Consider the following 18900-nt stretch of genomic DNA (forward strand, 5'->3'; position numbering starts at 1 on the left):
GAAAAAAAAGAGATTGATCGCTACGGCAAGTGCCCGAGGCTCGGTCTGGTTCCTGTTTGAGAGCAGGCTTCAACCCAGTGAGAGGAGAGCACAGGATGGGGCCCGTTGCGCTTTTGGCGCCTTTCTCATGCTCTTCGGACTCTGTCCGTTCCTTGCATTCTGGTTGTCTCAAGACCCCCCGGCTGTCCGGATAACCTTTAACCCGGAGCCGGTGCCCCGTGAAGGGTTTCCTAATTGGGATGAGGAGCGAAGGGAGAAGAAGGGAAGGCCACTGCGGGGGTTACACGTGATATAGGGAGCTGAGTTAAAAGCCTCAGGCAGCAAGTGCTCAATGGCAAGGCATCAACCCCCAAACCTTGGGTCCCCGCTTTCTTCACCTCGGGATCTCACCTCACGACATCTGACAGCCGCCGCCCGCCCAATCTCTTCCGAGGAAGGTTTGGGAGCAGCCACAGGGATCTTCACCCCGCTCAATCTCGAAATCTGAACGTGCCACCCCCACCGGTAGGGGAGCAGAAATCATGATGGCGGGAATTGGCCGGATGCTGTGGCGGTGACTTTATCAAAAGTCCTCATTCACTGGTCAAGACTCAATGCCATGATCCCTTTGGGGAGAGCAAGCAGCCGAATGCCCCCTCCTCTCCACCGACGCGGAGAGGTGGCAGGCACGCCAATTACTCAAGATGTGGGGAGAAACCGGCTCCCGTAGCGTCCCTTTACGTCTTGAATACTCTGATGGAGGGGCATTGGAGGCTGGAGATTGGAGTGCCCCGGGAAATCCTCTTGCGCCGCTTCCCCTCGGCCGGCAATGACCCAATTGTACCCCAATCGACCCGCGTCTCGGGACTTGGGACCGCGCTGAGATTCGCCGAGGCCTCGCTGAGGACGCTGAAACTCGCTGCGTACCACCCGCAGCCGTAGCCCGCAACTACATTGCCGGGTCACGCAGGGCTGTGAACCCGATACGACGCCCCCATGGAGCCGCGAGAGCTCTGTTTGCTGCCCTGCGGTTGGTGCAATTCCCCACGAGACCTCGTCGCCGCTCGCCGTTGTCAGGGTAGAGCGCCCGTCGATGGCCGGCGTATCATCGTCATCCCGTCGTGAAGTCGCGGACGGACGCGGTTGCTTGCTCATAAGAGCTCGGTCTTCGGTTCCGGACTTCTCTCGTCCGACTTGCTTCTTCTACCTCCTCCCTCCGCTTCATCTTCTCCTGATCTTCTTCTTTCATCTCCCTTTTCCGCTTCGCGATACCCTCAGACGACCCTCATAAGCCATTGTCTCTGCTGTTGCTGTTACTTGACGGCTTAAACCTTGTGTGTTCGGCTTAAGCTCTTGTCCTTTCTCTTCTTCCCCTCTCCTTCATTCCACATCCTACACCCCCAAAATCAGACACAATGGCCGCCAACGGTAACAAGATGCACGAGTCCGAGAAGGTCAACACAAACATTGTGACCCTCACTCGCTTCCTCACTGAGGAGCAGGCCAAGCACCCTGAGGCTACTGGTGACTTTACGTATGATGCTGCTTACCTCGGCTTTCATGATAACAAACTGACAACCGCCTTTCAGCCTGCTTTGCCACGCCCTCCAGTTCTCTTTCAAGTCCATCGCCTACTACATCCGACGCGCCACCCTCGTCAACCTGACCGGTCTGGCTGGTTCCTCCAACATTACCGGCGACGACCAGAAGAAGCTCGACGTCATCTCCAATGACCTCTTCATTGAGGCCATGCGCTCCTCAGGCAAGTGTTCGCTGCTCGTCTCTGAGGAGGAGGACGAGATCATTTACTTCCGCGACGCCAAGGACGCTCACTATGCTGTCGCCTGCGACCCCATTGACGGTTCTTCCAACCTGGACGCTGGTGTCTCTGTCGGCACCATCTTTGGTATTCACAAGCTTCCTCCCGGTTCCAAGGGTGTCAAGGAGGATATCCTGAAGCCTGGAACTGAACTTCTAGCTGCCGGTTTCACCATGTACGGTGCCTCGGCCCAGCTGGTCATCACCATGCGTGGCGGTACCGTCAACGGTTTCACTCTTGACAACGGTATCGGCGAGTTCATTCTGTCGCACCCCGACATGCGCCTGCCCAAGTCGCGTGCCATCTACTCGGTCAACGAGGGTAACTCCCTGTACTGGGAGGACAAGACGATCAGCTATTTCAACTCACTCAAGCTGGCCCAGGACAACGGCAAGCCCTACAGCTCGCGTTACATTGGTTCCATGGTTGCCGACGCTTACCGAACCCTACTCTACGGAGGTATCTTTGCTTACCCCGCCGACAAGAAGAGCCCCAAGGGCAAGCTCCGTATCCTGTACGAGTGCGCGCCCATGGCTCTTGTGTTTGAGAATGGTTAGTGTCAATTGAACTTGTGTGATTCTATATGCTAACTCGGCTTTAGCTGGTGGCCAGGCTGTCGACAACAACATGAAGCGAATGCTCGAGGTGGTGCCTGAGCACATCCACGACCGAGCCGGTATCTTTATGGGTAGCTACGACGAGATTGAGCGGGTCAAGTCTTTCCACAAGTAAGGTGTTCTTTGCTATGCGATGCTATGTAACAAATTGTTTGGTTGGGGGGATCATGGAAGCAGTAAAATACCAAAAAGCGAACATCATGAATGAAATGAGCATTTAATGACCAAGTCATGACACCATTCTTGCCGTGCCATGATACATGATGAATCTCATGATGCATTACCAAAACCTAGGGATGAGCTTGGGTGTGTTCTTCTTCCATTCCTGATAGTCCTTGCGATGGCCATATCGCTTGTCGTACTTTTCTTCACTCAATGGGATGCCGGATACCTTTGTCAACAGCAGCGCCGCAAAGGCAGGGCTGACATATGACAGAGCCGTGGTAGTCAGAATGCTGCCCGCACTGCCTGAGAGGCCGAGAGCCAATTGAACAGGCTGTCTTGCTAGAATACCAGCGGCGACAGTGGCGATGCCTGTCCAGAGGGCGATTTCACCAAAGTAGTTGGGGAATTGGCTGCGCGTGTTAGTCAATACCTCCTCCAAGTCTCCTGTCAGCATCCATACCTTTTAGAGAACAGCCCTCGCGTCATGAAATCCTCATCATGAAGCTTCTCCTTCTTTTCCTTCATCCAGGCGCTCTTTTGTCGATCAGCGATAACCTCGCATGCGAAGCCGCCCGCCCAGATTGTCAACCCGAGGACGTCTGTGAGCAGAAGCTTAGGCACCGCGGCGGATAGAACAGCTGGGGGGACGGCGTTGAGAAGGATGACGGGCGACAGGCAGAGTGAGACCCAAAGAGCCTGGCCGAAGAAGGCGCCGGCGAATTTAGGAGGAGAGGTCTTGATTTCATCGAAGCGTGAGTCGTGGCCGTTCTGAAGAACTCGAGCAAAGAGGTATGATCCCACTACCACGTGTCAGCTGTAATCTTTCATAGTGTCAAGTAGCTTACATCGCGTGGCCCAAATCGCTACAGCGCCTGTAAGCACCAACTGTCTCCAATCGGCATGCCTCAGAACCGTTGGTCCTTGGCCACGCAGGATGGAGATGACGCCGGGGATGACGGGTCCAACCAGGCGCGGCATGTACAGGCTTAGAGCGCCGACGGCGAGAAAGGTGAGGGAGCCGCTTAGGTCGTAGATTCGATCGGATTTGGCGGCGATGGAGGGGAGACCGGCTGCTGCTTGGAGGGCGAGGGCGGTGGTTACCGGGGGGAGGAGGGCACGGAGGAGGGAAGGCATTTTGACGATGTTGCAAGATGAAAGAACTCAACTAGACGACAAGATGCTCGATCAAGACATACTGGATGTTGTCTCCTATATAAGCTCTGGATTGGGGGTTTCTCTTTGTCTCACAAGTACATGTTGAAAAAGTCGTGACGCAATAGAGTCGAACCGGATGCTCGATGCCGGCCCACCCCTCCGATCCCCGCGCCGAACGGACGAGCTCCGGGTCGGGACGCGCGGAAGGGCCGGGGGACGCTAAATCCCCAGTGAGAAATGCACAACGTCGACGACTTGAGGATGGCTGTCAATTTTTGTAGCTTTGAAGCAGTTGACCACTAAAAATACACATGTTCTTCGGGGACATGTTACAGCAGCCCGCAGAATAGCATCTTCCACCAAGGACGCGCCTCCGTCTCATCCCGCTTCGCTGGCTTTCTCAAATCCTCATCATCACTCTCATCTCCATCGCAGGTCTTGTTAATAGCTGCGATAGAGTTGACGACGAGCTTGAAATCACCATCCTGTTGGTCAAAGAAACTATACCACATCAACACAAGAAGCTCAGAATACCAGAGGAAGAAAAAACTCACCTTCGCATCATGAGCGAAATCCTCTTGACATCTCCCAAGTCCAAAGGCTTCGGATCATCAAGATCCCTTCCTCGATACGTAGCCCTAAACTCATCCCACTTCTTGACAATGATTCCTCCCTCAGAAGGCGGTTCAAAGTCCACCTCCCAGCTGACACCAGCCTCATCGCGTCCATCCTCCCTCCTCTCCGGAATCGTATCCTTGACGGTAAGAGTAAAAGTCTGCTCCGAGTTGCCCGCGCCTAGGTCCAGCTGCAGACCCTCCGTCTGGGAGAGGTCAAGGGATAGGTCGCCCTTTGTACGCTGAGAGGCGAAACCAGCGCCGCCGAGAGTCTTGGTGTCGAGGGTCCCATGGAAGATGGCCTGCGAATCGCAGATTGTTAGGTTGGAGATGCTGGAGCCGCCTCGGACACGGTCGTCAGAAGCAGTCCAAAGGTCCTGAGACCAGGGGCTGAAGATGGGTATCAGTATGTGTGCCTTTTCACGATAGATTCAGTGAGACACTCACTGGTCACCGCCAAAGAGATATGTCAAGTGGTTCACCATCTTTTTCTACCGTCAATTGAGTCAATTGATGCGTTGTGTTTGTTTGTTTACCCGCTGTTGGAAAAAGATGAAAAAGTTAAAATTCCCCAGACTTGTTTAATAACCCTTGTCGATCTAGATTCGTTTTTCATGAGATGCCGAGACCCAATGACATAATTGACTCTCAACTCCCGATGCCAAGACGGGAAAGAGAAGAAGCACGGTTTGAGCATAATATCCACTATATGCATAGTCAGTCACTGACGGTCTTTAGCTAAAGCTCATCAACACATGATATACAAGTTTAGAAATGTGCATTCTAATCATTTTCATTTCATTTCATCGTGTGTGCGTTGTTGGGTAGTGTCAACTATAAAAAGAAGGTTCACACCTAAGCAGTCTACTACAACACTTGACTGCAAGCATGGATCCATGATAAACACACTCATCCAATTCTAGACCTGATCCCTGGACGAGGCAAGCCAATCGACACGTCCTCACAAAAGGCAAGCCCCTTTTACACGACTAAACCAACTAACTACTGCAAGGACAAGGACAGCATGTGTTTCCTCTCTGCTACAGTAGAGTCCAGTACCCCCCCCTTTTACAAGTCTCTTTCACAGCCTGATCTTCTCCTCATGACCCCTGTCTCATTGCTCATACGGACGACGGCCGTCAATTCAACCTCCGCGTCCGCGTCCGCATCCGCATCCGAGCATGCCGGACTAACTACACTACACTGCACGTACGTAGTCGCAATCTCTATTATCCCGAATCCCTTCGGATATCTGAACTGCCGAGCCCGATCTCCCATGCAGCTTGTGAAATGGTACTGTCCATAGTACACGTCCACGTCCACGTCCGCCACTAGAGAAAAAACAACAGACGCCCGTTTATGCCGTAGCCTGCTTTTCACCCTCCAACGCCAACATCTGGAACCCAACCCCCAGCACGTGGGCCAAGCCCCTGCAAGGAAAGAAGAAGCGGACTTTTAGAATTTACCGCCCAAAAAAACGATACAAACCGATATTGTACACGCAATACGGCACGCCAACAGACTTTCACATCCCCCTCCTCCTCAGCTGAAGACCCGAGACCGAGGAGGAGGAGGGGGGCGGGCGTGTTCTAGACAGTCCTTGTGCATTTTGCACAATAGCGCATACGCCTCAGCCTGGTTTCTGCAAGCCCCCTCTCTCATCTGTCCGCCTTTTCTCAAGCCATGGGCGGCTCTGCAGAGCGCTATCTGTTTTGAGCTTTTCAGCTGTTTCCAGGCTCTCAGCTGCCTTCTTGGCTCCGTCAAGACAAGGAGATTGGTGTCTTTGATCAGGCCAGGTTGAGTGAATGTCCCTGTCACACACATAGGACTTGGTTGTCTGCCTCATAGGATCAAATCTCCCATTCTAGGTAGGATCGAGGCCCATGACACCCAAGACCCAAGACCCATGGTCATGGCCCAAGTCCCAAGTCCTAGATCCTTCCCATCCATCCATCAGACAGTCACATTGACACCATTGCTCAAACCAGACTCTGATTCGTACCTTGTTGCACATTTCTCCTTTCATCTAATTTGTTTGTTTCGATGGCTCGCGGATATCTACTCAACAAAAAGGGACCGGGGTCTTCCGACCCTGCAGCCGCCATCGTCGCCTCCATCCCTCATCTCCAGCCTGCCTGCCTGCCTAATCCCACCCATTGCGTCCATTCATAATCCAAATGTACAATTCATACATTGATTGATTGCCATAAACGCCGCATGTATCTTCTTTTCCATCGCCATCCCAGATAAGTAATCAATAACGTTCGTCCATCTTTGCAGCCGTCACAAGCCAACCAAGTCGAGCCCTTCGATGGTTGGTGCGTAAAAACGAGGGCAGACGATGTGAATCGCCTGAATGATGCCACTGGCCATGAGCCAAGGCACCCAAGGGTAGAAGAAGAAGAGTGTGGAGAGTGAAAGAATCCAAAAATATCAAAACCCGCCATGCTGTAATGCCTTGTGAGGCTCATCCCAACGCCAGAGTAAAGTGCAAATTCATTCGCTTTTGGCTCCCGGTTGATCCGGGTCGCCAGGCCAGTCCCATGACTCCGTCTTGACACTTATTGAGGGTGCATCATGCCGGGAGAACCGGGCATGGACAGAGGAGTGGTGGGATAGTCGAAGCCGGCCTCTGAACAGTTGGCCGAATGGTCGAACGTGTGCGAGAGCGGAGGAGTCTGGAACCCCATCAGCAACGTGGATCTCGAGCAGCCCCGCGGGGCATTTGACTGGCGTAACTCACATGAGGGTTGGACTGATCGTAGGGGCTTGGGGCGTTGAAGTCCATGGGAGGCATGTAGCTGTAAGCCATGTAAGGCGCGAGGCCGTCGTCGCTGGAGTACGACTCCCTCTTGATGGCGTCGCTAAAGTGCGTCATCGAGGGGAGCGTCATGGGAACGGTGGAAGCCGTCAGGTAGTTGGGATAGGCGTCGGCCGTGGTCATGGCAGGGTAGGACTGGGCCGAGCCGTAGGGAGCGAGGAGGATCTCATCGGGAGCTGGGTAGGTCGAGTATGTGAACTGAGGAGGGCTGTTGGAGCGGGCCCGGTCGTCGTAGGTGCCGGGGAAGAAGAGATCGTCAGTTGGCTCCATGGGAGGAGTGAACTGGCCCTGAGCAACCACGGGCTTGGCCTGGGTGGGTTGCGACTTTTGAGGCTTGGAGGGCGATCGCTTCGACTTTGTCGTCTTCTGGGGCTGCTTGTCCGAGTCGGCATCGTCAGAAGAACCGGCGCGGCGCTCGAGGTCTTCGAGACGGCGCTTGAGCTTCTTGCCTGCGGGGTGTTAGTTGAAGCTGTGAGAGCATCAGACTCGAGACTTACGGTAGTTGCGCTGAGCAATACGGTTCTGAATGCGACGGCGCTCAGCAAGGTCAGAGATCTTGGTCCAGTCCTCATCGGGGTTGGCAGAGGCGCTGAAGGCACTGCTGGTTCCCGAGTACTGTCTGGGAGGTGGAGGAGCTGCCGCGTAGGCGTAGGCGGGTTGTGACATGAAGACGGACATTGTGTGTGTTGGAGTTGAAGACTGGGGGTTGAAGTAGAGAGACGTCGTGGAGGTGTTGGTCGTCGCTGTGTTCAACGACGAAGCTTTAGACAGTTCCCTAAGCACAATTGGGACGAGCTGTGTAGTTGATCTGTCTGTTCTGTCTGCCGAAGCCTGGTTCTCTGTCTGCCCTTTCTGTCCGTCCTTGTATGCGAATTGACCAAGGCTGGGAGGGGGATGGGTATATATAAGAGATGAGTGATGATTGAGTTGAGTGAGCAAGAGCAAGAGCAAGCAAGCAACCTTGAAGCTGGTGATGAACTTGGAGATCGATGGAGAATGGGTAGACTGGTGAGGGGAAGAGGCTGTAGATTAAATATACAGGATCCAAGGCCAAGCTGAGAGTGACGAAGGAGCTGCTGGGGCGTGGACGATTGAGGGGGACATGTAGCGCTCCATGGCCCATGTTCCTGTGTACTGCCTGGGTAGAGCAACGCAACTGCACTGCAGCAGGAGGCGTGTGGTCGCAATCCCTGGAGGTGCACGCCCTCACCATTGGAAGCACACCCCCCAGCACGGCCACAGACCAAAAAAGGTCCTGGAGGGGAGGGGGCGTGTGCGAGTGCGAGAGTGTGTGTGTGTGGTGTCTTGTCTTGGTGGTGGCCGCCTTTTGGGAGGTGGAGGAGGCAAAGGCAGAGAGACATGGATCCTCTGGCAGGGTAAATGGCCCTGGGCCCTGGGCCTGGCGCTGCCTGCCCCTCTGGCCTCACAGGGCTGCTGCTGTTACTGCTGGGAAGGTGCGAAGGTGCTACACAGGTGGAGTACAGAGTGCACCTTCCCTGCCCATCCCATCACAACTAGGTTGGCTGAGCCCCAATGCTGAACAGGGTACGTACCTCCGCCTTTTCCATCCTTCGCATTCGTCTCGCATTTGGGGTCTTTGGGCATCCCATTGGCCCCTTCGCATCGGATTCCCAAGTACTGGAGAGACTGAGGGAAGAGAGGCATTGAGCTTCATTTTGCCGTATCCGTCTGTTTTCCAAGAGCATTGACAATTACTACGAGCCCTATAATACCACATGAAACTGCCGCTCATTTGCCCTCCCGGCCCGTGCAAAAGACTCGGACTTGGACTTGTACCAGCGCCAACTCCGTGTCCGTGTCCGTTTTGCCCACCAAGAAACAAGATCAATCTCGCAAAACGATATAGCTTGTGTCGAAAGGATTCACCATGAAAAGGCGGTTCAACTAACAATTGATCTGTCTCTATCTGTGCTACGGTAGGGGAGTGTCCACAAAAGAGCGGGATTCAAAAGCTCGAGGCAGAGAGTCAAATGCAACTTCGGGATCCATGGGATGGGAAGGGCATACCACCTCTACCGTCATGGCTGGAATCCGTTGCTGCACTGCGGTGTACTGTGGTGCACATTGGCTGGAGGAGTACGTACCGTTGCGTATACTTTTGGGCATCACGTTCTCTCTCATTCTACTCTGCTATCCTCTGGTAGGTATGGATTGCGTATCCGTTTGCCGTCGCTCCCGTGAGTCGTTCGTCACGTAACATCAACGGTGGAGAGAGTGTGAACGCCCAGGCGCAGCCGCCGGCAGCAGCGAAAAAGGCGGAAGCAAAATAGAAGCATCAAGTCAAGGCAAGCCTTCAAGCCACCAGCAATGCCATGTCGCCGTTGAAACCTACAGCAGTGTGCTGTGCTGCGGTGCGCTGTGCTGTGCTCCAGCAGCATACAGAAGACCCTTTGAACGGCGACCTACTAGACTCGTGCTAACTCACGCCCTGTCGGCGAGCCAGGTTCCGGGGTGATTGGACGGGAGCTCCAAGGCAGAATCCAGAGGCGGGCTAATTATGCCATGCCCACAATAGCTCAAGCTCGAGTCGATTGCCGCGTCCGTCTCTAGCGGCAGGGAGCATCGCCTCGCCTTGTTGCTCTCCACTCCCGAGCCTCCCCGGCGCCGACCGACTGAGATGCTCTGCGAAACCTTTTTTGGAATCGTCTGTGTCCTTCAAAGCCATGGTTGCTTCAATCACTTCACCACCACCTACATCATTTTGCGACGTGACGGGCAATTAGTAACAGCCAACCAGATCATCTCCATCCCAGGCTTCCATCTGGCCTCTAGGACCGCCTTCCCGGTCGAGCAGTAGGAAAGACTTGGCTTAGATATCGAGTTCGACCCCGAAGGGACCTTTGGCCGGGCCGATCAGTAGCTCGTCTTGTTCGTAGGGCTGTGTGACGACACCATTCCCTAGCTGCTCTTCAGGCCTGACCAAGAGCCCTGCTGGGCCACGGCGATAGCGAACAGAGAGTCATCGGCGACTATCCGCACCGTTGGGGTTTAGCTGCCCCCAGACGGATGAACAACAGCAATCCCATCACCATCATGCCATGATGCCCCAGTCTGAGGTCCCCATTGCCGTCGCGCCTAATCCAACTGGTCCCAAATCCTTCCGTCTGGCACCCTCCACACCCAACAGCATGGGACACGACCATGATTCACCCAACCGGCCCCAGTGCCATCCGCGTGGCTCATCTCTGTCGAGTCTTGGCTCTCTCCCGTGGCAGCTTACATGCAGCATTCATCCCTCAAGGGGGTGGGAGGGTAGGGGACCCTTTGGAACGACAATTGTCACTTGTCATCAACAAGCGTAGCGCCTCTTTCGAAGAAGCGTTGCACTCCAGAACTGGAATTTCGGCCGCTTTCACCACCAAGCTTTTTAACAAGCGCGCCCGCGCGAAGTTGAACGCGACGACAGCGAGCACGCTTTGGACTCGAGACGCCGCTTAGCCATGGCGGCCGACCCCTGCCCCTCCTCCACTCAACGACGGACGACCGTTCAAACACCTTCAAGTGGCGACGCGTCGCTCCGTTTGACTCGATCCGCCGGAGACGGGGGAACACGCCAAGGGTGCCCGCCGGCCAAACGGTTTAGTTACAATGGATGTGTGCTGTCTCTTTGCTGCGGCGGTTGACGGATTGACGTTTCGCCTGCTTGTCCCATCCATGTGCTGTACTTGCACCAAAAAACTACGTAGTATTAATCCCACCGTTAATCGTGGACCGCGTAATTAACCCTCGAACCGACCATGCTCCATTCTTGGCCTCTCCTCTGCTTGGGCGCTTCGCCTAATATCCCAAGGGGCCCTGCTCCCACGGGGCACAGGACAGGCCAACGGCTTCAGTACCCGTGGACGGAGAAAATACCCTTGCTCCTGTGTTTTTCCTTAATCGGACTGCTATTGAGGTTAGGTTGCGTTGCGTCGTGTCGTTGAGGGGGACATGGTATGGGGTACGGTACACGCAGCCTACAGTACGCAAAGGTAGCCGAGCGACCCGGGGTGTTTGATGACAATTAACCCAGAAGTGATGGATTCCTCATCGCCCGCTACCAAGCGAGCGGGTGACATTGGCAGCGTCGATCTTGCGAGGGCATTGCCTTGCAAATCCAAATCCTTCCCTTCCCTTCCCTTGACCTTGCCCGAGAGACCCGGTTTCCCTTCAAACGGAGCTCCACGGAGTTCCAGCGAGCCGGGTGGCTCAACAACCCAACATGCCGCAGCGCGGTAGAGGGAGTAAGCGCTGATTATTTTTCTTATTTTGGGGTATCGGTTACACTTGGAAGGGCTGCATTGACGCGCTGCTCTTGGTCAGCAGTCTAAAGTCTCTTTTTTCTCTGTCGCTGTGTAAGTCGAGGGAAACACGGATGGAAGCCGTGGAAAAAGCCATTGTCAAGCCGGCTCCGTAGACTGGGAGATTCCGGCTCCGCGATACGGAGGAGGCCAGAGTCGGCCGCCGCCCAGACTAAAGAAGACGGTGGCGTCCCCGGCAACTCCGCAAGGACTTGCTCAATGCTCATTAAGATGAATGACATGCAGTTTATGAGCCATAACGGAACGACATTTTGAGCCCTATGCTAACATGCTGGGGCGGCGGACTAAACACCATGATCAAACAGTCCAAAAACTGCGGACCGTGGGGAGGGTTGCGCCCGTGGCACCTGCGCCTGGCGGAGAGGAGGAGCGCTTTGTCCTTGGCGTATTCCAAATTTCGACAAATAATCGAAAGGAGGGGGCGGCTTTTGTCCAAAGTCCGCAGAGAGTGAGAGAGGTCGGAGAATGGAACATGAAGATAATCCTCAAGAGATCCTTGTCAGCTTCAACTTGACCGATCGCTTCGGGGAACGGTAGGAGGGACGAAACAAGCGCCCAAGAAATGTGACAAAACAAACTACACTAGAAGGCCGTTGCGAAGCCTTGTTACAGAATGCGAGCGAGTCCAGTAACGACACCATGTTGGCGAGGATCCCCCAGTCAATCCCTGGCGCGCCATGTTGCTTTGTAAGGCTTGGTTATTTTTGGATCCACGGGCTCAAGCTCGCATCGGCCGTATCTGATTGGCTTAGTCTCCCGCGAACGGTCAAAACCCAGTAGGAAAAAGGGGACGACTCGTGTCTCCAATTCGACCGCCAGCCGCACGTCGCAACGTTTCAAGCAACCCTTTCCAACCCATCTGATTTTCCTCTTCGGGAAACTCGATCTCTGAGTGGTTGGAGGTTTACGGGTGGGGCGGGGTCCGCGGACGAGGCTTGGACTTGGGACTTGGGGCAGGACGGGAATTGGTGCTTTTTTTGGGTTAAATCTCCGAGGCTAGACAGGGATTGAGATGGAATCTCTTTTTTGCTGTGAAGTGTTGAGTGTTGAACCTTTGATGTTGTACAGAAGCATCATGAGTTTGGAGGTCGGGTATAGCCTCATTATCCTGCAGTGACACTTGCCTTGCTGCATTGGCCGTAACAAAGTGCCGATGCAAGAGAATAGGCAACAACCAAAGTTCCCCTCTCAAACATTTGCCACAATCTCGTCGTCTTTCGACTCACATCCATGGATGTTTAGATTTGTCACATATAGGACTTGTAGCCAGCCAGCACATCGCATCACAGCGCGGCATAGCACGCACAACACAGCATCTCGGAACCCTCTCCCGCCGATGCATACCTAATTAAACAAAGTCCGAATAAGGTGATATTCATCGAGTTTTTGTTACTAGTCAAACTGCACGCCCTGCCACGACCTCGATCCTCCCGTCCGTCTGAACCCATGTCCAAAGCGTTGAAACAAGACAGCCATCAAAGAAGGGCAAAAAACAAGTCAAAAAAATGCCTGTAGAAAATAAAAAAGCCTAGAGTCTTCTAGCACGATCCCTATTCATTTCCCGCAAGCCAATCCCGCTTGCATCCCCCACAATGTGAATGTGGAAAATCAGTCGATATTCGGGTCTTGGGTACACGTAGTCGACGTGTGTATGAGTGCACGACCTCCTCCTTGGCCCGTTCAACGGCGGATCTAATAAACTTGCCCTGCTTGTTTGGGTCATATTTTTGCGATTGCTTCGGGCCTGGCGTCTACGCCCTGCGCTACGAGCGATGAAGAAAAAAGCCGCCGCCCGTTGAGAGCGGGAACTTTTTGTTAGCACGGGATTGGGATGGCATCTTTTTTACTGCTAGCTAGGGGATACTAGTCAAGGATTGTCGCTGTAGATTATCGCCAGGTCGTGGTCGAGACTACGTACAGTTACGTGCTTGGGCCATGCGATCTGCGTCGAGCATTACATGGCGCCGTGCAAGATTTATTAGCCAGCAGCAGCAGCAGCAGCAGCAAGCAAGGCTGAGCCCATCCGCTGCTGCTGGTTCCACCATGCGCAGAATGCTTCCCTAACTGTATCCATCTTCACCTCTGCCTCAGCCTTACAGCCGGGACCACCGAGCGTCCCCGGTCGCTGCACGCATATCTCGGTCGTTCTTTGTTCCTATCGTGGCATTCTGCCCGAGTAAAATCACCTTAGATCGATGGTATGCCCTTGAAGCATACGCACAAACACAAGCATAGACCCCTCTTCATCTTGTCCATATTCGTGCCTCAAGTTGCGCTCCTCCATCCATCACATCTCCTTCTCCTATTCATCGCATGTTTCCAAACAAACCACCTACATACACATTGCGCACAAAGGGTCCCCCCCTCGTCGCAGATTGGGACTTTGGTCTCTGCCGCTGCCGCGCGACACAACGCCTTTCCCCAATGCGGTCATATCTGTCGAGGACTCCTGGGGGCCCGAACCACCGGGTCAAGCTCCGCGCCCTCTGCTTCGCCTTGCCAAACCCTGCGTCTGTCCAATGGGCCGCCGCAATTGCCAGGCTGCTCTCAGAGACCCCCCATGCAGGCTAGACCCAGGGGGGCCTGGAGCCTGGACCTGTACGTGGCACCGTCCGTTATCCTTCACTGCTGCTGGCCTTGTCACAGTCTCAACCCGGCCCCCAGTTTAGCCCGATTCACTCTCGGCCTCTTGTTGTTGATCAACAATCACGGGGTTGCACGTTGGGTTGCATCCCCAAGCCCAGAATGTAACGGCCCTAGGGGGGGAAATGCCCTGTATCCAATCTCTTGCGAATCCCGACATTTTGCGTGCTTATCAAGCGGCGGCCCCAAGGCAGAGGCAGAGGGCACTAGGCATGGATTCACACTGCCAGTCCCGCCCGTCCAGCCCTACGGGGTGAGGGGACCGTTGAGCCGTTGGGATTCGCTGATTTGTGTAAACCCCCCTTTGCCCGCCTGTCTGTCCTGCTGCGAGGCCGGCCACCTGGGCGAATCACACCAGTGCTGGCCCGAGCAAAGGATCTTTGGGGGCCGGAAGGGGGTGAGAGAGGGCGGCCGCCGCGCCCTGAGCCAGATCACTGGGACTTGTGTGTGGGCGAGTACCGTACCCGAACCCGTGCCTTTGGGCTGGGCTGGGCTGGTTTTGGAGTATTCCAGTTTCCAGGGGGAGGTGGAAGAGAGCTAGCAGAGCTTCGCCCTACGGCCATGTCGATCAATGATGGACCTTTACTCTGAATGACTCTGATCTTAATCTTTACTCTGTCTATTCTGGATGAGGCCCGGCTCGGCTACGGATTTTGCGGAGTTTCGAATGCCGTTTGTTCCGGTTAAAGATCTCTTGCTGCTGCAACCCTCCCCGACGCCCGTCTAATTCCCTGAGGAGGGGGAGGGGAGGGATGATGGTGACACAGGGACAATCATAGTTATCAAAACGACGTCAGTTTGGTAAGCAATCGTCAGAGGTCTTTATGTCAAGAAGCAGCATCATTCATCATGGTCACGTATGTACGGGGATCTGCACGTCAAAAGGACAAGACAGCGAGATGCCTTCGGCGAGCCCGTGGATGGCCCCCCCAAGCCTGCAGCAAGCAGCACGAGGCAGAACACAAACGACCCAACGACAGCAAAAAGCAAACATCCATCACAGCCCCTCCCCGCCCCCCCAAAGATGCTTCTGACAGGCGGCCGGTGTCTGCAAGGTACTTGCTTGGCAACGGCTGCCGGAGACAGCAGAAGAAAAAGAGGACTGACGTGAGAAAGGACCCGGCACACGGGGAAAGAGCTATCGTCGGGGACCATAGCTCCGATGACACTCTTCGGGATAGCTGTGTTATGCTATCCTTAGCTTGCGGCAAAAGCGGCGAGCGGGATTGCGGCTCAGCCCAATATCCGCTGCCGTGGAGTGGGTGGACCGGGTATGTAGGAAGCACAGGATAAACCAACGATCAATGCTTCAGTACCAAGGGTTTTAAGCGACCGCAAATACTCCATACATTTGGGTTAATTCTTTTTGCGAGATTTGGGAACCGACCGAGCTCCCACATCCCGGACAACGGGTGAAGACGCGGAAACAAAGAGCAGAGACCCGGAGGCTGGGACATGGACTCGAGCAAGAAACGAAGTGAAGCAGTAGGTAGGTATCCTTGACCGCAGTGCAGTGCAGTGCAGCTCCCGGTCCCCCATCCATCCATCGAGGCTCCCTCGACGAGGGTGGGTTTAAGGTTCTCACTCTTCTCCAAGCCACTGGGCGGGCGTCTTTCTTTGGCTGTAGCAGGGTGTATCATCAGTCACTCACTGCCGCCAGCAAGGGGAGGAGCAAGAAAAAGGAGCGGAGACTTCTTCTTGAGGGACTCGTGTAAAACGTAAACCCTCCGGTGGGGGAGATTGGGCCCAAAGTCCCCGAAGCGACACAACCTAGCCCGGGTCCCCATTTCTGGCGGGCGTTGAGTATCAGCCTGTATCATTGATTCCAATCCCAAGATGCAGTCGTTGCAGACCACGTTTTTTTCTCTCTTCTCATCACTCCCCCCTGAACTTTTCCCGGCTGGTTGGGCCATAACCGCCCTACGCATCAAGGTGGAGTTGTTTGCGAAGAAGAGGCGCCTGCGGGTTTCCTTTCACTTCGAGAATTGGCTACCAATTGAGCACTAACCTATAGAAAAGTGCATTATTTTAGGAGATGCCCCTTCTCAATGCCGCTTAATGATTGTAAACAACGGCGTCTGTAAAATCGGATGCTTTTTGTGACTCTCTATTGCTTAGAAATTAAGCAAGCAAAAAGAAAGTGTCCGGGCTTAAGCTCCAAGCTTCTTCTTGGGGATCCGAACCCTGGAGACATTACCTTTTTCCTCTTTCAGAAGGGATCGCTACCTGCGCTGCCAGAAAGTGAAGGGGACGGGAGGATTTTCGAGAGGGGAGGGTGTGTACTCAGGATGAATGTGGTTGCACAGGGGGGGGGGGGGGGAGCCTTGAATTTGGGGTCCAAATTGTGGAGACTCGAATGCAACGGTGTAAATCTAACAAATCTGTACTAAATTCATGAATGGAAAGGGAACCTTTTTAGCTTCTACACTCTCTGCTTTCTTGTCTTAACTCCGATCACGTGTGGATTTAACAAGCATTCCAAATGTTGATAACTCCGATGCCAATCCAAAGCTGGAAAGGGACATTGTTTCGAAGGGATGAGCAGCATCATCATCAACATCGTCATTATCAGGGGCGAGTAGAGGAAAAAAACAGAGGCGAAGCCAAAAAAAAAGACCGAGCAAAGAAAAAGTGGTGGTGGGTGTGGTGTCAGGGGATAGGGACAATCGCCTGCATTGGCTTGATCCACAGCATCGGAGCTGGAATGAAAAAAGGTCCATCCAAAAAGCAATATGTGAACCCGACGCAAGGTTGACTGTGGTAATTTGACAGCTTTGCCCTTTTTTTTTCACGGTCAAAAAAAAAACATGACTGCCTTTCTGCTTCTTTTCTGCATATCTTTCGGTCCGCCATTTCCAGATCGGTACATCTCCTCCGTGGGCTGAAGATGCATCTCGGACGGTGGCATGCCGTTGGGCGCTTGATTGCGGGGATGGGCTTGTCCGCTGTTTGGCACGGCAGTTTTGCTCGTGAGAGAATGACGATGATTGATTTGATCATGATTACCTCCCCGTAGGGCTGCAGCAGATGAGTCCTTCCCCCTACTCCCCAGATATGATGGGCTGTTTGTTGTTCTATCCTGGCGGTGTGCCTAGCAGACATGTCCCTTTCGGCGTGCCCGGGCCAGCGACGCGGTGCATCCATACAGATTGCGAGTTGCAGGTCCCCGATGGAGGTTGCATGCATTGCCTTGCCTTGTACAAGCAGCTGGCTGTTGATAACCCATGATGAATACAAGGTCCCCCTACAAGTCGTCGTATTCTTGTTGTTGTATTTTATCATATGTCGAGTCCGAGGTGGATAGGCCGAAGTTCATCGGCGTGGATCCTCAATTGAGGGCAAATATATTCGAGATGTCAAGTTTCAAAGAACCCCAGCTGTGCCATGCTTTGCTTGGCGGCTAAAAGAGAGCAGGAATCGTCACAATGGAAGCGGGCGCCAGACGTCCATGCTAGCAAGGGGACGTTGTTCTGGATGGTACTCCGTAGGGCTGAACGGAGAATAGTGGGACTCGATCTGATTGGTCTAGATTCCGAAGCACCATTTCAAGAGCTCATCCCCGGCCGTTGTTCGCTCGACCCAGCCTAGCCAGCCTTTTTTTTCTCGCTCGCTAACCCCCTGGCTTTTCCCCCTCCCCCCGTTTTATCTCGCAGAAAGTTGCCTTGGTGCTGGGGCTTTCGGAACAACAAATGTTAAGGATACGAATCCATCCCGGTGAAAGGTCACGTTGTTCCAGGACGAGGATTCTGGGTACCGTAACCAGCTTGCTGCGCCGCAGAGCAAGAGAAAGGACCCTAATCTTGATTAATAACGAAGAAAAGTAGAGAATCGAAACGGGCAATGAACTGTAGCGCAGGGTGTCACCCGTTAAGGTCTAGCGTTTTACCCTTGGGTTGTGACGACACCGGGTGATCTTCAAGTGATGAGCAGCAGCAAGGCACAGCCCGCAGCAAAGAGCTTGTTTGGCCACGACCAATCCAATGGCGGATTCTTGAGAATTGCATCACAGGTTTCACATGAGAAACAGAGAAGCAGCATTTCATGGCTTCGGAGCTGGACTTCTTCTCTGGGGATGTGGCCCCCGATAAGGCAGCCACTTAGTGGGCGGGCTTGGGAATGGGGGATTTTCAAACGGGGGGGGGGACGGGAGGAACTCTGATTTCCGGACTGAGACAGCGGGGGATACTGTTGCAAGGCAGCGACGATAGAGTAGAGTCAAGTACAGTTGTAGAGTAAAAGGCGTGTGCATCGAATATCCTCATGCAGCTCCGCCACGTTTTTCCCGGCCGAGCCACTGGGATCGTTGCGATTGGAAGAGAGAGACCACCCCGACTTTCTGGGCGACCACTGCAGCGCTGGATTTCACCCTGTTGCAGCATGTCTCAGTCGCTCACATTTCACAACAAGAAGAAAAACCAAGACCTCGCACTCCAGCCTCATGCCCCTGCGCCCACCCACACACACACCACAACACAACACACACTCACACACCCTTGTCCAAACGATCATCCCCGCCCGCCGCCGCCCCTCTCTCTCTCTTGTGGAGCCCCCAGAGAGCCGGGGTCCCGAGGTCCGCCAGTTCTTGGTGGGAGAAGGAGGTTTACAGTGGTGAAAAGGCGGAGGACACCAAAGAGTTGAAGAAGCTGGCGGGCGTGCCAAGCAATGAGTGGGGAACTCGGTTGCTTTGCCCAATCTGCCATCCAACAACGCCGATGCGACGTTGGAGAATTTCTGGCAGAGAAGCAGCAGCCGCCGCATGGGGAAT

The 18900-nt window shown here is 54.1% G+C and overlaps 4 protein-coding genes across 4 annotated transcripts; 1 reads left to right on the forward strand and 3 right to left on the reverse strand.

Annotated features, from left to right (window-relative positions):
* Nucleotides 1-1055: 1055 nt before the first annotated feature.
* NECHADRAFT_58572 (uncharacterized protein) lies at nucleotides 1056-2638 on the forward strand. The gene is made up of 3 exons (XM_003046174.1): nucleotides 1056-1513; nucleotides 1569-2350; nucleotides 2400-2638. Exons 1-3 carry the CDS (start codon nucleotides 1395-1397, stop codon nucleotides 2528-2530), a joined length of 1032 nt encoding a protein of 343 aa, XP_003046220.1. The 5' UTR covers nucleotides 1056-1394; the 3' UTR covers nucleotides 2531-2638.
* Nucleotides 2639-2695: 57 nt separating this feature from the next.
* NECHADRAFT_32181 (uncharacterized protein) lies at nucleotides 2696-3714 on the reverse strand (the record flags this gene model as incomplete). Its single annotated transcript, XM_003046753.1, has 3 exons — nucleotides 2696-2990; nucleotides 3041-3380; nucleotides 3426-3714. The coding sequence occupies 3 exons, from the start codon at nucleotides 3712-3714 to the stop codon at nucleotides 2696-2698; spliced, it is 924 nt and encodes a 307-aa protein (XP_003046799.1).
* A 278-nt stretch (nucleotides 3715-3992) lies between these two features.
* On the reverse strand, nucleotides 3993-4880 carry NECHADRAFT_66813 (uncharacterized protein). Its single transcript, XM_003046754.1, has 3 exons — nucleotides 4797-4880; nucleotides 4290-4739; nucleotides 3993-4236 (listed from the first exon to the last, which is right to left on the reverse strand). Exons 1-3 carry the CDS (start codon nucleotides 4832-4834, stop codon nucleotides 4065-4067), a joined length of 660 nt encoding a protein of 219 aa, XP_003046800.1. The 5' UTR covers nucleotides 4835-4880; the 3' UTR covers nucleotides 3993-4064.
* A 1460-nt stretch (nucleotides 4881-6340) lies between these two features.
* Nucleotides 6341-8149, reverse strand: NECHADRAFT_66814 (uncharacterized protein). Its single transcript, XM_003046755.1, has 3 exons — nucleotides 7668-8149; nucleotides 7093-7619; nucleotides 6341-7027 (listed from the first exon to the last, which is right to left on the reverse strand). Exons 1-3 carry the CDS (start codon nucleotides 7846-7848, stop codon nucleotides 6911-6913), a joined length of 825 nt encoding a protein of 274 aa, XP_003046801.1. The 5' UTR covers nucleotides 7849-8149; the 3' UTR covers nucleotides 6341-6910.
* Nucleotides 8150-18900: the final 10751 nt, after the last annotated feature.

The sequence above is a fragment of the Fusarium vanettenii genome (genome assembly GCF_000151355.1).
Source record: "Fusarium vanettenii 77-13-4 chromosome 2 genomic scaffold NECHAsca_18_chr2_1_0, whole genome shotgun sequence".
NCBI classification, from domain to species: Eukaryota; Fungi; Ascomycota; class Sordariomycetes; order Hypocreales; family Nectriaceae; genus Fusarium; species Fusarium vanettenii.

Excerpts from the sequence above, each read along its gene's own strand:
- NECHADRAFT_66814 (XM_003046755.1), bottom strand. The coding sequence starts at position 7,848 with ATGTCCGTCTTCATGTCACAACCCGCCTACGCCTACGCGGCAGCTCCT. Across the intron at positions 7,620-7,667 it reads TATTGCTCAGCGCAACTACC|GCAAGAAGCTCAAGCGCCGT; the intron begins GTAAGTCTCGAG and ends AACACCCCGCAG. Across the intron at positions 7,028-7,092 it reads ACGATCAGTCCAACCCTCAT|ACTCCTCCGCTCTCGCACAC; the intron begins GTGAGTTACGCC and ends ATGGGGTTCCAG.
- NECHADRAFT_66813 (XM_003046754.1), bottom strand. The coding sequence starts at position 4,834 with ATGGTGAACCACTTGACATATCTCTTTGGCGGTGACCA. Across the intron at positions 4,740-4,796 it reads TATCTCTTTGGCGGTGACCA|CCCCTGGTCTCAGGACCTTT; the intron begins GTGAGTGTCTCA and ends ACCCATCTTCAG. Across the intron at positions 4,237-4,289 it reads ATTTCGCTCATGATGCGAAG|TTTCTTTGACCAACAGGATG; the intron begins GTGAGTTTTTTC and ends GATGTGGTATAG.
- NECHADRAFT_58572 (XM_003046174.1), top strand. The coding sequence starts at position 1,395 with ATGGCCGCCAACGGTAACAAGATGCACGAGTCCGAGAAGGTCAACACA. Across the intron at positions 1,514-1,568 it reads GAGGCTACTGGTGACTTTAC|CCTGCTTTGCCACGCCCTCC; the intron begins GTATGATGCTGC and ends ACCGCCTTTCAG. Across the intron at positions 2,351-2,399 it reads GGCTCTTGTGTTTGAGAATG|CTGGTGGCCAGGCTGTCGAC; the intron begins GTTAGTGTCAAT and ends ACTCGGCTTTAG.